At 33.1% G+C, this 17,003-nt stretch overlaps 1 protein-coding gene across 1 annotated transcript in view; it reads right to left on the bottom strand.

Moving 5' to 3' along the window:
• Positions 1 to 17,003, bottom strand: part of PGAP1 (post-GPI attachment to proteins 1) — a 55,779-nt gene that overhangs the window by 28,795 nt on the left and 9,981 nt on the right. The window contains exons 4-10 of the mRNA XM_004674420.1: positions 14,741 to 14,912; positions 13,146 to 13,303; positions 10,519 to 10,571; positions 8,863 to 8,929; positions 6,305 to 6,410; positions 5,545 to 5,600; positions 3,510 to 3,593 (exon numbers count right to left, since the gene is read on the bottom strand). Of these exons, the coding sequence (XP_004674477.1) occupies positions 3,510 to 3,593; positions 5,545 to 5,600; positions 6,305 to 6,410; positions 8,863 to 8,929; positions 10,519 to 10,571; positions 13,146 to 13,303; positions 14,741 to 14,912 (696 nt within the window). The remainder of the gene's footprint in view (positions 1 to 3,509; positions 3,594 to 5,544; positions 5,601 to 6,304; positions 6,411 to 8,862; positions 8,930 to 10,518; positions 10,572 to 13,145; positions 13,304 to 14,740; positions 14,913 to 17,003) is intronic.

Raw genomic sequence — 17,003 nt, 5'->3', positions numbered from 1 at the left:
AATGGGATCAAAAACGGGGCAGGGGGGAGAGAAATGCACGGGATTATGGTGATGGCACACGGGTGATTTGGTGATGGGAAACCTGCCGGGATTACAATCGAGATGGAAAAAAAAATGTACAAAATGATGTAAAAATAAACTTTTGTAAAAAAAAAAAATTAAAAAAATAGATAATAAATTTGTGCTGTTTTAAGCCTTTAAAAAAAGTACACTAAGAATTACAGAACATATATAAAATCAGTATTGTCAACATTTACTGTTATAGGATAGGTTCAAGTAAACACAATGTAAATATAAAATAGCATCTTATTACTTAGAAATGTAGCCAAGGTATTTTCTAAAGTCAAATAGAGCAGAATAGAAGATAACATCTAATATCAATACTAATAAGTAAGCAGAAAACACGGAGTACCATTAAGAAAAAGAGTAACCTAATGGATATTTCTCTACAGCACAATGTCTAAGCAATATTAATTTTTTGAACCAACATTTTCATAGTTTGGGGATATTCATTCTTTAGGTAGTTACATAGTAAGTAGCCCACAATTAAAAAAAAAATAATAACCTCAGAGCCAAGTAATTAAAGTTAATCATTAATCCACGTACAACTTTTTTATCATTTGGGTACTCATTGATTACCAGGCACATAACATCTATGCAATGCACACTGTATCTGCATTGAAGCACAATTCCAATGGCTCAAGGCTGAAGCTAGCTATTACTTTATCAGCTTAGCATGAGAATTTAAGATCCAGAATCACATGCAATATACCAACTTTGTTTGGATTCTAATTCATACAGACCATCTTAAAATTTGGTTGGACTGTTGAAATGCTATCAAGGTAATATGTAAAATACTTATCTGATAGGAAAACAGTAAGACTGTTTATGAATGAAATGAAAACTGCTTGGAATTTACTTTTTAAATGATTTATTAAATGACGGCTAAATGAACAATAAAGTATTGACAACTGTTAAAATTGTGTGCTTATATGAGAATTCATTATCATATTCTTGCTCCATATATGTTGAAAACATCTATAATAAAAATTGAAGTTATTTTTTAAAATAACCTTTTTTTATGCTCATTAATAACTGTGGACCTTAATTACAGAAAAGGAATCCTCCAATAAGCGAGATGGATAATTTATACATGGCAAGACTTTTTCTCAATACTGAAATTTTGAGTTGAGAGTTAGTGTTGAGTGTTGTTATTTTAAGTTATAACTCTTAGGCCAGAATCTCTCAAGCTAAACTGTCCATTCAGATTTTGAGAGATACTAGCTATCTTTAAATGATGTAAAACGTTTGTAACCGTACTAAAATTAGGATTCATCAGCATCTAGCTGACAATGCCTTCCTACCTTTTTTTCTTATGACTTTACCATATACAGAATGGCAGCAACTACCAAATAATAGCTTACATCCAATTTTAAAAAATATAAATAATCTAGTAAACGAGATATGAAATATAAAGATGTAAATATAAACTGAAGAATCTTGGGACATAACCAAAGCAATCTAAATTGGGAAACACATTCCTGAAAGTAACACTGATAAATTATTAAATCATTACCTAGATAGTCCTAATACAACAAAGCACACATAGCACCTAACACATTTATCCAATGTCTTGCAGTGTAGATATTCACTAACTACAAATATACAAACAAAATCCTCACTCTGATACTGTAAAAGTCTGGACAATATTAAAAATACGATATACTATTTTAGAAAATATACTATATCATTTAATCAGAGAATCAGAGAATATTTGTTTTTAAAATGTACTACAAATTTAAGTATGGAAGCCACTGGAAAAAGAGGATTCACCTTAGAAAATCCCCCAAGGGAAGCTGTTTCTCTGCCCACCTGTGCCTATGCAGATGCTTTTTTCCACCCGTTCTCTCCCTCTGCAGGGCAGGTTGACCTGTACCATGTCAGGACTTCTCTGCCCTGATCTCCCTCAGTGGAGGCCGCTCTCCTAAGACCGCCTACCTGCAACCATGAAGGTCTCTCTCTCTGCTAACCTGTCCCTTTCGGGGCAGCTCTTCCTGCCAACTTGCACCTATACAAGCATCTTTTCCTCTCCTGTCTCTAATAAACTGACTCTTTAAATACAAAAAAAAAAAAAAGAGAAAAGAAATTCCCCCACAGAACAGCTTTTTAAAAATTCATCTATTCTTTAAAGTACTAATAATAGAACTTCAGACTTAAAGGAAATTTGGATTTAATGCCTGACACAAGCTATGCAATGGCTATCGTCTGACAGATTCCAGGTAGCTCGGGGGAAGCTCTGAAAAATCAGAATTTCCACTGCTAACTTATGTTATGACTTCCCTTTTTTGTATAATCATAATATCAAAAAATATTGTAGCAACATCAGTTTGTAACTGGATTGCCTTAGCTCTAAATTGGCTACCTGGCCTGTGCAAAGTACAAGCTGAGCTGCTCCTGGGCAGGAAATTCCTTTGACTGAAGACAAAAGGCAAGCTCCTGGAGAGATAAGACCCCGGAGGATCAAGACTCCTGGAAAGCTTCCTTGGTCTCTTGACACAAAGCAAATCTTAGATAACTCCCAGGGCATAAGGACCCATGGACAATTTCTAACATTATCAACACAGGTTTTGCTTAATGCATATCTATGTGACTTCTTCTTAATTTACTCTTTTCCTAAAGCAATCACTAACTACTCTCTGCTAGTCTTATTTAACCTCTTCTTAAAACAAACACTAGCTACACTGCTAACCTTAAGTTAGCCATTAGCTTCTCTTTAGACTATCACTGAGGACTCTGCTAACACAATTTATTCCTTCCCTAGGACTCCTAAATCCTTTGCTAACAGCTCATCCTTTCCCAGACCCTAATCCTTTAAAGTCATAGTTAAACATCTGTATACATGAAAGTTATCACAAAGATGTATAGTATAGTGTGCCATAAAGTAGCAGGAAAAGGATGTATTGTTCCCCTCTTCCTTTAAAACTTTTATGCCAATTTCTTATTAACTCACCTGATGCATTATTGTAACTAAATCTTGCTACACAGTATAAATAAAGAACTGCAAAAAGATGAGCAGGAAGACTTGCACCCAACTCCGACTCCCGTGTCTTCCTCGCTCCCCTTTTCCCTTTTCTCCTTCTCCCCCTTTTTAGGAATCTCTGCTTGTCGAAGCCTTCCCACCTTAGGGTCCTGCCTGTCTTGCCTCCAGATACCTCAATAGTTGGAGCTGGTCTCCCACAAATGCCTTTATCCTAAACATAAGGAAAGGTAGAAAGATAGGGTGGAAGTTCTAAACCAGAATCAAACGCACAATTCAATAGTTTACTATAATACTATATCTATTTTAATAACTACTTCTCAATCAAAACGGTTGTATACAAATATTTTCAACTGTTTAGATTTAAGAATAACTGATAGGAAAAGAAGAGAGCTATGAGTTATTAGCTAACTCTAAATACTGAACAGCAGTTAGCCTTTTAAATTAACATAAAATGTACCAATTATCTTACCAGCATGGTGCTCTGACAATAGACATGAGTGTAGATTTTTCTATGATTTGCAAGAGGAAATGTAAAATATATCTTATCAGATTCCTAAAAATGAAAGGGAAAACATTCAATAAAACAGTCATGACAGTAGATAATTTCATATTAAAAGCTTTGGATAAGGGGCCCTTCCTGGTGGCGCAGCAGATTAAAGCACAGCACTAAGAAGCTACAGCCACTTCAGCATGAGTTGGATCCCTGCCTGCCTCAGAGGTGACCCACATGGCATGGCAGACCTCTCCTGACCCGCCTACTGCTCCCCTCAGCAGTGTACTTCGTTAGTCGGCCTGTTTTGCTCCCCACTCTGTCTCTGGTGAAGCCCCTGCAACTCTGACTTGTACCCCACTTCTGTATGAATAAATAAATAAATAAATAAATCTTTTTAAAAAAACAAAAGCAAAACTTTGGATAAACAGTAATTATTCTAACTCCATCATCCTGGGTGCTATTGAAAACTAATGTTATAAGAGCAAGAAAAAGAAAACATAGATGTAAGGTAGAGAAATCAAATACAAATCCTGTGTTCTGAATTTTTTTTAGAAATAATAATATAGATAAATGTTTTTGCTTTGATTTTATGTCAATATAAAACATATTTCTTAGTGCTATACCCTGAGAAGATGTAGAAATGTTAATCTACTAGCTATAAACAACGTTAGTGCCCAAATTATGATTTTTAGAGATCATTTCTTTAACAATAGGAAGAAATGCTTAGAAAAAAAACCTGGTTCAAGGTATAGGGCAAGAAAATTACAAAATGAACAACAATGTCTTCTCATACTGAATAGTGAGGAAACTGTCAAAGACAACTAAAGTGCTGTATCATAACTCTACCATGGCATGGCTTCCCCTGGTCAAAGATAGAATAATTTCGATATTAACTTTATTAACAAATAAAATATTAGTATTTTAGTTTATGAAGAAACAAAAATATGTCTAATTCCATGAGTTAATAATAATAAGCTCATCATAACTTGGGAAACCTCAAATTTTCTTATGGCCATTGATAGAGATTTTAATGAGCCAACTTACTATTTTGATAACCAGTAAGTGTAAGAACTGACGATCTAGGCATTAACCATTTTTTTATGGCTGTAACTTGACCCATTTTTGACAAATTTAATAGATGAGTTTTGTATAATGTTTTAGTTAATAAATGATAAATAACTGAAGTATTATTTGCGTACCACTAAATTAATGACTCTAGCTAGGCTTTCTTCATCATCCACCGCTAACATTACAATTAGAAAGAGTTCAACAAAAACAAAACCAAAAATATGAATGTGATTAGCATTGAAAATTTAGGTCGTACATCACATGAAAATGGGCAAAAGAATATGCTAAGGGCTCTCTCTGTTGGCACAATGGCTTAAAAAAGCACAGCACTGCAAAGCTGGCAGCAGCATCTTCAGCAGGAGTTCGATCCACAGCCCCGGAACCACATGGCAAAGCAGACCTCTCCTGTCTCGTCCACTGCTCCCCTCACCAGTGCACTTCTCAATCTGCCTGTTCTGCTCCCCACTCTGACTCTGGAATCCTCTCACTGACCATGCACCTCAGCCCTATACCCCAGTTCTGTATATACAAATAAATAAATCTTTAAAAAAATGTTAAAGGATGCTATAAAAATGGAATCAGTAAAGTCAAGACCATATGAAACTCTAAAGGATGACTGTGGTTTTTTAAATAGCTGCGAGAGAAAAAAGGAGATGAGGCAATAATACTGATTAAAAGAGGAGACATCCACACAAAAACAGAATATATTCCTTGTCTGTATCCTCACTTAAAGAAGTAAATTAAAAATAGCTACTGAAAAAAAAAAATTTGACAATTAAGACAAAATGGGAAAATGGAACACTAACTAGATATAATTAAGGAATAATTAAATTGTTTTAATGGAGAAAATATGTGGTTATCTTTTATAAAAGGGTCTTCAACTTTTAAAGATAAACATTAATTTTTTGAAAAAGGTACAAATATTCACTGGTGATATACTTACGTTATAAGCCACATAGGTCCATTTGGACACTTTTACTGGAACCCACATAGATGTCCCTACAGTAAAATAAATTATTTGCCTTTTTAAGCATGAAACAATTTCTTTTTGAATACTGATGAAATATTTTTATTCTTTATTTTCAGTAATAGAATTTGAAAGTGTTTTTTTTTTTTCCTGAAGATTGGCTATTTTAAGACAAAATGTAGCGAGATGTTCTCTATATGCTCATCACCAACTAATACTCATGGCAAGTAAAGCATTTTAAATCTATTTGGTATCTTTGGCTCTAAAACAATATCGATAAAAGAAAGTAAGCATTTCATTTTCCAAACAATACAAGAAAATAAGTAGAATATGAAAACTCTTATTATGTTTAAAAGCAAGATGAACTATCAAAACATATCCCATCAATCGAAGAGATGTAAAAAAGATCAACATTAAGAAGCTAAGTCAAAGAGTAAAACAGCATTTGTTTATCTGATAGTCAGAAAAACAGATATTTGATTCTACATTTAAATTTCTTTTGTTTATATTACCTTTAGGACAAAATTTTTATCAACAACATCCAACAAAATGCTTCCCTACTTTTTCCCTTCCCTTTTTCCCTTTTGTTTTACTCTTGCCTCAAGAAATTTTTATAGAGAAATTAATAGTATTATAATAGCTAATATATCACAATTTCAAAGTCTCTGCAAACAATACACTTACTTAAAAATAATAATCCATCACAACCTAAAATTAAAACAATTTTACAACCAACCTGTTAAGTCAGAAATTATTGTGGGATTTTCCTCAAAGTGTTTTGCTGGGTGTCTTATAAAATGGTGATTCAAAACTGATAATTTCTTCTTGGGATTCTGAGTTATCTAGAAAGAATAATGATATATTCTGTATCCTTTTACATCCACTTAAATAGTTCAATGAAACTTTGCTTCAATTAATAATAAAAGATAACATTTACTCTGAGAAAGAACAAAGTGCTTACTATGTTATTAATTAATTTAATCATCACAAGAACTCTAGGAAATAATAACTTTCAATGGTATTTTTAAACATAAAGAAACAAAAACACATATAAGTTATGGAATTTACTTAAGGTCACACTCCCATGAAAAGCCTGGACCAGAGTTGAAACCTAGGTCATCTTACTCAAGTGCCAACATTTGTATTCACTAAGCAATAGTGTCTCAAGTAAGAGAGCCTTTTGATCCAGTGATTCCAAGACATTAGTTTGCAAACTCAGACCAGTTGTTATTCTACAACAAATAATTCACTGGTCACTAGGAAAAGTAAAAATTGCCAACTGTCCTTCCTTGAAAGTCTCATACAATATTAGTTTTCATTTTTTTAGTTTTACTTGTTTTATGATCAATAAAAGCCATAGCTCACAAGTTTTTAGCTGTGACTTTTATGTTAACAACCATCAAAAATTACTGTCTAATTATTTGGTACTACATGTTTGGTACTGTTTATGCTTTGAATTTGGTTATTCTCTACGTATGTCCTGCTTCTTCTGCTAGACTACATGCTTCTTGAGGGACAGGAATCATATTCAAAATTTTTTTAAGATTTATTTTATTTATGTCTACAGAGCTGGGGTATAGGCCAGAGATGCCGGGAGGTGAGAAAATTCACCAGATAGAATGGGGAGCAGCACGTGAAACAGGAGAGGTCTGCTGTGCCATGTGGGTCAGCAACCTGTGCTGCAGTGGCTGTAGATAACCTCATAGTGCTCATACTTAGCCCCTTGTGCCACCAGGGAGGCCCCTATATTCCAATTTTTTATCATCTAACATTTAGTTTAATTTATTATACCCGAGAGCAATTTTAATATTTTGGTTCTTGGTATTAGTTACCAAAAATTTATTTGTGCCTTAAGATATGTCTGTTAAATACTTATACATTCAGATTTATAATATACTTTGATACTTTAGTTTTCTTAGGATTTAATAGAAAACCTGATTTGACTTAATAAAGTAAGTTTTTACTTACAATTTCTGAATAATATGCCTGCCTGAGGTATGCTTATCCTTCATTGGCTGGAATGAAGTTTTTCTTAAATCTACCAAGTGCCATTTCAAATATAAACTGATCTTGAAACTTTGACTGTTACTGAGTTGCACTCTCTCAAACAGACTTAAAAACACTTACCACAATTAAGACTCAATAAACTGAAAAATGTTTGTGTTCTAAGACCCATTCACAATATCAACTCTATAAAGCTGATTTAGACAACTATACTAACATAATATTGTGTAGTCTATTTCATTCTTTAGGAGAGGTATGTAAAAAATACAGACATTACTTCACTCCCATGAGAAAATACAAACTCAGCAAGGTATTAAGACACAATCAGGAAAGCATCACCTAGAGATGTAGTAAGAAAGAGGTCACACGTACTAGCTTCCCAAAGAATTGGAGCCTTCAGGGAAAAGAATCCAAAAATATCTGAGCTGCAATACTTGGCCATAAAGTATGAGATTGCTTAATACCCAAGGAACTTTTTCTCCAGAAGAAGAAACCAGGGCCATAGTTCTCAAAATATATTTTTATGGAACAGTGATGCACTGCAAAATGACCTGAAGAGAAAGACTGCTTAACAATATAATGGCAATCTGCACCACAACTCACAGAAATAAATTTAAGTTAATGGACAGAATTCTCAGAATTCTGCTGAAGTCCTTGGTACCCATTATTTACTTGCTATCAGGCAAGAAAAAGGTAAAAGAGTAATATGTCCTCAAAGGGCACCATAATTTCCAGGTACTCTGCTAAATGAAGAACTTGGAAAATCACTAGTTTAGAGTATTCATATGTGAAATCTTATTAGAGAAAAGATTCAACTTTTAGAAGTACATAAATTCTGGTGAATGAAGTTATTTTGAAAGGTATCAAAAAGGTAAAATGTTTTAAAGAAACTTCATACTTTTCAGATCTACCTTTTTAGGCTATTCTTAAAGTATAGTAACATAGATCATGATATCAACAATACACTACTAGGGAGAAAAATCATAAAACAGTTGTGATAAAATTTTATCTTAAGTTAAAATAGTTGGAATCATATATCAAATATTTATCAAATATTTTAAACAGTAAAGAGGAAAAAATGGGGAGGAGGGAATTAAAGTATCCTTTCACTATCATTTTCACTGAATTCTATAAATTAATAGTTATAAAATATTATCAGATAAAAATAATTCCATTTTTAACTAAATATGTTTATATAAAGTACAGGGTTCTGTTTTCATACAATATAAAAATGTATTAAATTCATCATTTTTACTTTAATGAAGTAAATTTTAGTTTAAAAATACATACTTGTTTAGTATCAGCATCAATAAGATCAAAGAATGCTCGAACTGTAGTCAGTTGCAATTGTTTACACCTAAAGAGTAAAACAAGTGTTAAAGTGAAACTTTACTAAAAACAGACTTTTAACACAAACACATCCAATTGTCTTATTTGTTTTTATTTTAGTAACTTTTGTTTATAACATTATATAGTTTTCAGGTGTAAAGCCTTATAAATCAACATCTAGATGTAATATATTATGCTCATCACCAAAGGTCTAGTTTTCTTTTACCACCATATAATTAACCCCTTTTATCTGATTTACCCAGCCTCTATTTCCCCTTCCCTTCTCCGTGACCACTACTTTGTTCTTTGAGTTTCTAAGTTCTGTTCATTTCCTTATCTACCCAATTCTCCTATTTAATGGAATAATTGCATTTCCTTTAATGCTATAACTCTAAAATTACTTAACAAATCATTATTATTAAGCATATATCTTAAAATTGAAACATACAAAAACAAGCAAATTAAATCTCCTTGGTGGTACATCAGGTTAAAGCATAGCCCTACAAAACTAGGCACAGCCACTTTAGCACCTCCCTGGTCAGGGAGGTGACCCACATGGCAAGGCAGACCTCTCCTGACCTGCCCACTGCTCCCCTCCACAGTGTATTTCATCAGTCTGCTTGTTCTGTCCCACATTCTGTCTCTGGTGAATCCTCTTACTATCTCTATACCTCTGGCCTGTACCCCAGTTCTGTGTGCATAAATAAATATATCTTAAAAAAAAAATCTTCTTGGATGTTTGACAGGGTGCTTCTGTATTTTCTAAATCTCTTCCTTGGTGTAAACTCATCTTTATATGACTGAACTGTTGAGTTTCCTGAAGATACCATTTAATTGATTGGTCAGATGAAGGTGAAAAGAAAATCTTTAAGCCAAAATAATTGAGGGTAAGATACAAGGTCTATGTATTTCTTGTCCAATGTTTAATCTATTACTTTACTTATCTTAAAGATATATCTAATTCCTACTATGTTTTCCATGTGCAGATCCCTAAAACAGTCAGTGCTGTATAATCAGGTCCCTGAATTTGGTTATTGGCCAAGAGCTCAGAAAATCTTACCTACCACCATTACATTTGATTATGTACAACTATCACAAACTATAATTTTGAAATTTGACATTAGCATCATTTGAAACAAATGGCAGTGGCTCTTGAGGAGAGAATTTTATAGACTGACAAAGGACTCTTGATCAAACTGAGACAGGAACCAAGATTAGAATTTTTGAGTCCCTAAATTAATTTTTCTCCTGAATCCTTGTTTAATTTTGGATAAAGGGGCCCTCCCTGGTGGTTAGGCAGCCACTTCAGTGTGAGTTCATATCCCAGCCCCCAAGGTAACCCACATCGTGTAGTAGACTTCTCTTGACTTGCTCAATGCTCCCCTCAGTAGTGCACTCAGTCGATCTGCCTGTTCTGTTACCCACTCTGTCTCTGGTATACCTTCTCACCGTCCCTGCACCTCAGTTCTGCTTATACCCCAGTTCTGTATGCATAAATAAATAAATCTTTTAAAAAAAATTTTTGGATAAAGCTCTAACAGAGCTAACATATGAATCAATTCACTGATAAGAAAACAGGGCTACAACAAATCACTAAAATAAGTTATGTTAACTTACCACACAATGGAAAGATGGTCTGTTGAGACCCATGTCTTAGGCACTGCTGAACTCTAAAAAAGTCAATTTTAAACAAAGCACATTTGTTATTCTCCAAAAGGTTTGAAATTCTCCTAAGTTAATATTTAGAAACAGCTAACATTAGTTATACCATTCATGATACATACGTTTTTAAATGATAACTTCTATTAACAGGTGATCTAAAAATATTAAGATATCACCTTCATAAAGTAATTCTTTTTAATTGCTGTAACTTCTTAGTCAAGCTTAAACTGTCTTTTAAAAATTAAAGCATCCAGATTTCTTACTGAATTTCAATGTCTCTTTATTAGTGTAATAGAAATGGTTTAATGCTCTTTAATAAATCAGTTTATATGTATGTTAAGATATTATAGTAATTTTAGTTCTGACTCACTGCTACTGGATAAAATCTAAGATGTTATTTCTTAATCAGGGTATACCTAAAAAAGTACCTGGGTCTGAGGAGGTGTTTTAAAATGAATATGCCTGATGCAAATAAAAATGTGTATTTAGGTTCCAGGCTCTAACGTGCTAAGAATCTATAACTTGTTGGACTTATAAATATTGGATACTATGTTTAGGAATTACTTCTGAGAGCTTACTAAAAAGTGAGACAACTAGAGTGCACTGTGATTCCAAAATTAGATGTTTAGTAGAGTTAGAACTCATAGTAGATGGTACTTGTCAAGAACAGAATACCAATTTATCAATACTTTCAGTCTAATGCTTACATCTGAGCTTGAGTAGGAAAAGAGAAAGCCAATACAAAGGTAGTGCTTGTGATCTTAGTGTTGAAAACTGCTGAATGTCTGCCCAAATCAATTTTTCTTTTTTTGCTTACATCTCCATCAGATATAACTAAGTTTCTGCTAATGGCATGTGCACAAAAGTGATGTGCACTATTACCTGGCCTGATTGCTCTCCTCCGTGCCCTTTTCTCTTCCAGTGGGTTGATATCGTGATTATTAAAGCAAACTTGGAAGCAAAGAATGGAAGGCAATACCTACTGATGGCCCGCATCCCTTAGTGGGACTCTTTCAAAAACCACCCACAAACTTAAATACAAACCTACAGTAGTTATATGAGAAAAGTGTCATCTTTCACAGTGTTGGGTGCCATTATCTGCATAAATACATATTATAATATTCAGCTTACCCTATTCATACAACTGTCTTAGACTCAAACCAAATTTTCCAGTTCCAATGAATGTAAACGTCATTAGCTATTCTTGAGATAATCATTTTAAAAAGTGTTACTTTTTTTTTTAAGGTGAGCAAACAAGTATGAAAGACTATAGCCTATTTGGGGGCAAATTAATAAAATAGAATTCAGATTACATAATAACTGGCTTTGAGAAAATATAGTAAGAAGTAAAATATTTTCATCAGAGATATGAAAATACAAGTTGCCATGAAAATAACAGAGACATAAAGAGACACTCGTTAACATGACTAAAAAGGCCAAATTTCTTTAAAAGATAAGCTAAAGGCTGTGGCATCAATACATCTTCATGGTCTAGACCCAGTGTGGGAAATAAGTTATATCCAATCTTATAAGACTAAACCATCCAGGTTTATAAAAGAACTGACATTTTGTATTTTCAGGAATTCCAGCAAGTAGCTGCCCAAAGTATTCAATAATAAATAACAAAATTCACACCATTAATGAGGCTTGAGAGATTTACTGTTTAGATCCAAAGCTACTGTTCCCTATACCAAAACTCTTCCAGTTATAAGAACAAGGTGGTGGTAGCAGAATGGCTTCATAAGTTTTGTACTCTTTACCACAAGCATTAAAACTTTGTTTAATCAATGGCAATGTTATATGGGGCAACAGTAGATGAGCTGAATGAAGTATCTATTTGAGAACACCATCAACTAAAGTACTATCTCCTTAAAAGAAGATCTAAATTTTTGTTTTAGAAATTAAGTTAAATTAGCAAATATGTATGCTCAGTTAAAAAGTTAAGCTCTTAACTAAAGATCTCCAGGTTAAATATATTATAAATACTATAAATCTTAAAATGATACAAGTATCCAACTTGTATCTCAATTTACAAAGGCTAGATATTCCAGTTAAAGACCAAATAGTGATGCCCTAGCAGGGAAGAACAATTAGAGAATTATCAGTTCTGCTTTGCTATTAAAGATAACTTTTTAGTTTAAATTCAGTATATCTTCATTCAAGTCTAGAATTTAGGAGTGTGTGTTATGTTTGATATCCTACTATTATTGTATATAGCATACTACCAAATCTAACAAGAGGCCCTGAGACTACAATCAACACTGTCTCATACTTACAACTCTAATCAGTGGATAGAAACTTATTTTGAACAAGAAACATAAAGAACTATAAAAATAGTTCTGACAAAGCTTCACAATCTGTTTTATTTTGTATGGAATGATCATCTGCTTTCCTACTAGAACCATTCATTTATTCAAACTCTTCCTCTCTCCCTCCATACACACAGCACATAAATGCCTGAACAGGTAACAGACTATACCAATTCAGCAAGCATTTCCAAGCAGCTACATATTATCTCTTCTTTTATGCCCACTGCATCCATCATATTACTATTTCAATAGAATCTTTAAAAAAACAATTACCACAACAGATAAGGCACTGGTATGATGGCTTAATTTTGGTAGAAAAGTCAGTCCTGAACGAACTTGGTAATCTCGAAATCCTCCAGCTACAGAAAGTGTGGTAAAATTTATATGTCTAGCATTTAAAATCCAATAGTTGTTTACAGTCATATAAAAATCTGGTAGGAAATAAAAAAGACACATTAAAAGTTAGTAGCCATTTTATGTAACAATACCTATAATATTAATAAAATGAATTTCTGTTTAAACCATGTTAATAAGCTATAAACCATGTTATTCTCATATACCTATTTTGAGTACAATCAGTATCATTTATATAGACACTGCTTTTCCCATTGAATCAATGCACAGACATTAAAGAGTTAACTTTGACAGTCCACCTGAAACAAGTTTCTAACATTCTACAACAATGCTGATTATTCAGCAGCCACAAATAATAGCAAGAAACAAACCCTAAAATTCTTCCAAAGGTAAGGCTTCATTATGCTGAAAAATTACACATCTTCCTAATCACAAATAATCCTTACTCATGAGGGCTTAGCAGCTCTCTACTGCAGATAATCACCATCTCACAAATATATGAGTTCTTAAAATAAAATCTATCAGAAAAATGACATTTATAATCATCTTGAGACTATGCTACTGTGAAAAACCTAAGGTTTAAAGCCAGTATACCCATTTATTGTAAAAAGTAGCTCAAACACAATTCTTCCCTTTATGGGAACTTAGAAAACTTTAGAGTCACAAATTTGAGAATGGAACAAGAGAGTTTTCACTTCCTTTTCTAATTATCAAAACAATGCATTTTTATTTTGGCATTCAGAATTTTGAAGAGCAAACTCCTCCCACTAAAGATCTCAGTAGTATAGATGTAAATTCTACCAACCATACCCATTTCTAACATCTATCAAACTTGGGACAAAGGACCAATGGGATATACATGCCATATTTCTAAACTACTGAAAGGCCAAAATTCCTGTTAAAAAAAACCTGTAATATCTAATATCTTTTTTTTCTGTCCACTTGAAAAGTAGGTCATTGAATATAGTCTAGAAAAACCAAGTTCAAACAAAGAATTCCATGACACCTCAATTGTACATGTTACTATAGCAGTACAGGAAGAGCAGCTCTCTATCTCACTGCTTGTGCAATACCCACAATACAATAAGTTTGGTAAATACTGGCAATTCTACCTAACCATATAGAGTATTAGCAGATTTACTTACATTAAGTCATTTCTATGAATTTACTTAACTGTAAGCTTATTTTGAACAGAGTGTTAGAAGAATTAATAAAATATAAGAAATTTAAACAGATTGAGAGATAGAAAATCAAACTCCAGAGTAAAAAAAAACTGAAACCTAACTATTTAGGGATTATAAAATACATGTCATTCACGTTAACTGCTATGCACAGAGAACACTAATAGCTTCAATCTGAGCCTAACTTGATGTCAAAAAAAATAAACACTCAGAAATGGAGGTTCTACTCAGTAGCTGAACCTTTTCAAACACAATAAAGAGAATAGTTGCAAGAATTTGTTTAATCCTAAACAATAATGGGAGGTCAATTAATGTTTGTGTAACAGTACTCACCTGTAATGAAACGATCTAATGGCATCACAGGAGCAACATGGGGTGTGGCTTGTGTTATGAGAAGATTTATCAGATCTTGTTTAAAATTTTTCAATGTAAGCAATGCTCTTGCAACAAGGCCACCCATTGAATGACCAATGATAGCAACACTTTTTGGAGCAAATTCTTGACCCTATTTTAAAAAATCATCAAAGCAAATTAAGGCTTAATAGCATAATAAAAATATTAAATATTTTTCTCTACATATGAACAATTTTCTAGAAAACAGAAAAACTATATATATGACCTATCTTCATAAGAAATATACTTTCCTAATATTCACAATTAGTGTATATATACTATTTTGTAACAGTTATGCCTTTGTTTTCTGAACCACAATCAGAACACTTAGTCTAGAAAATCATGTTTTAGCATTTGTTATACTGGATGTATGTACAAGGTGTAATTATATTTGGTATACAACAGCATATTTTATAGGCCATCAGAAGTCAGATCATTTATTTGAAAGTAGAAATATAACAAAAAGTCAGAACATTTATGAATGTTATAGTGATATAATATTATTAGACTTATTAGACCTTATTAAACTGATATATCACATCAAATTATTTTTCTACTGTGCACTTGGATTTAACAGACATCAGCATTTCATAATACTTTTTCACTGACAATTACCCATTTTATTTTTAAAAAAAATGATTTTTTAAAAAACCTTTTCTAGAAAAAATACCAGATGGTTTCACTCATAGCAGGTGAGAAAGTAACGGGCTAGGCGAGAAAATATTAATGAACAGCTATATACCAGAGACATTTTATTGGGGTGGAGTGGGGAATGGGATCAAAAACAATGGGAGGAAGGAAGTGCACTGGACTATGGTGATGGCACATGAGTGATTTGGTGAAGGGAAGCCCAAGGGGATTACAATTGTGATGGAAAAAATGCATAAAATGATGTAAAAATAAACTATTATATTATTTAAAAAAAAAAAACAAAACAAAACCTTTTCTGTCTCCACATAGTACTCTCAGTTACAACAAGCAGGCATTCTCACTGCTCTCTACATCAATTCTTCACCTATGCCTTCTCTGGTACTATTAGACCTAATGGGAAAAAAAGTCAATACAATAGGTTGGAAACTACTATCCTTAGGATGGACTACATATAAGGTCAGCTCTTCATCATTCCCTAAACAGTAAGAATGTCTCACTGTGCTGAGACTGTCTAGTGAACTTTATTGTTTATGCACAACAACTGTTGTCCTTCTGGTTTGCATTTTGATATATGGTAATAACAGGGCTAGGCCAGACCCTAGTGAACAGAAAATCTTGTAAAAAATATTTCATACATGTCATAATTTTTTGTATCCAGTGTGACTCTCTTGCAAGAGGACTTTTGAAGTTTGCCCCTAGTTTCATCCAGATTTGATCCAATGTGATTTTACTTTTTGCTGATTTTGCTCTGGACTCTTTCACTGTCAATAAATCATAAGTACAACTCAAGCCACATACTATGAGTCCTCCAGGAGAATCTCAGCATCTAAGAATGGTCTTAGTGATCTTCAACAAAAAACTGATTTTAGCAAAAGTCAAATTTTGTTTTGGACAAATATATATGTGCTATGAGACCTACCCTTCTGGCTTTATCATTCCAGAAATTATCTTGAGTTATTTCTACTACAATAGATCATTCTTGCTAGTATATAAATACACTAATTTTTCCCTCTTAAGAAACAGGAACAATTCTCTTTCTTTACTATCCCCTTAGTGAACACATCTTTCTCTACATCTTCTAACAGAAAAATTTTTCAAAAGCAGTTGTCTATCCAGTATTTGTTGCCTCCAATTTCTTAACTTCCACATATTCTTAAATCTACTCCAGTCAGGCTTGCACCGCAACACTCTTTCACTCTTTCATTTTACCTGACTCATCGATAAAATTTGGCAGAGTTGATCACTTCTTCTAGCTGTTTTTGCCAGGATTACCACAGTGGCATATCAAGGAAGAATATGGCTTATTCAATAGGTAGCAGTATTATTTTACCTCTGACACTTAGAATTGTTGACGCAGAATAATTTTTAGCTGTTTTATTCTTTAAATTTCTTTAAAGACATATATTCTTCCTCATTCCTTGTACCTGAGGTGGACATACTCCACCACTGCTTCTTTGGTATAACATTGTCTTGTAGTTTCTTTGCCCTATGACATATAGCAAAATATCTAAAGACTAAAAAAAAGCAACTTTCTAGAGCTCCTATCTAGCTC

Source organism: Condylura cristata, unplaced genomic scaffold, assembly GCF_000260355.1.
Source record: "Condylura cristata isolate star-nosed mole 26May11 unplaced genomic scaffold, ConCri1.0 scaffold00002, whole genome shotgun sequence".
NCBI classification, from domain to species: Eukaryota; Metazoa; Chordata; class Mammalia; order Eulipotyphla; family Talpidae; genus Condylura; species Condylura cristata.
The sequence above is the reverse complement of the archived record's forward strand: the minus strand, read 5'-3'. Positions and strand labels throughout refer to the sequence as shown.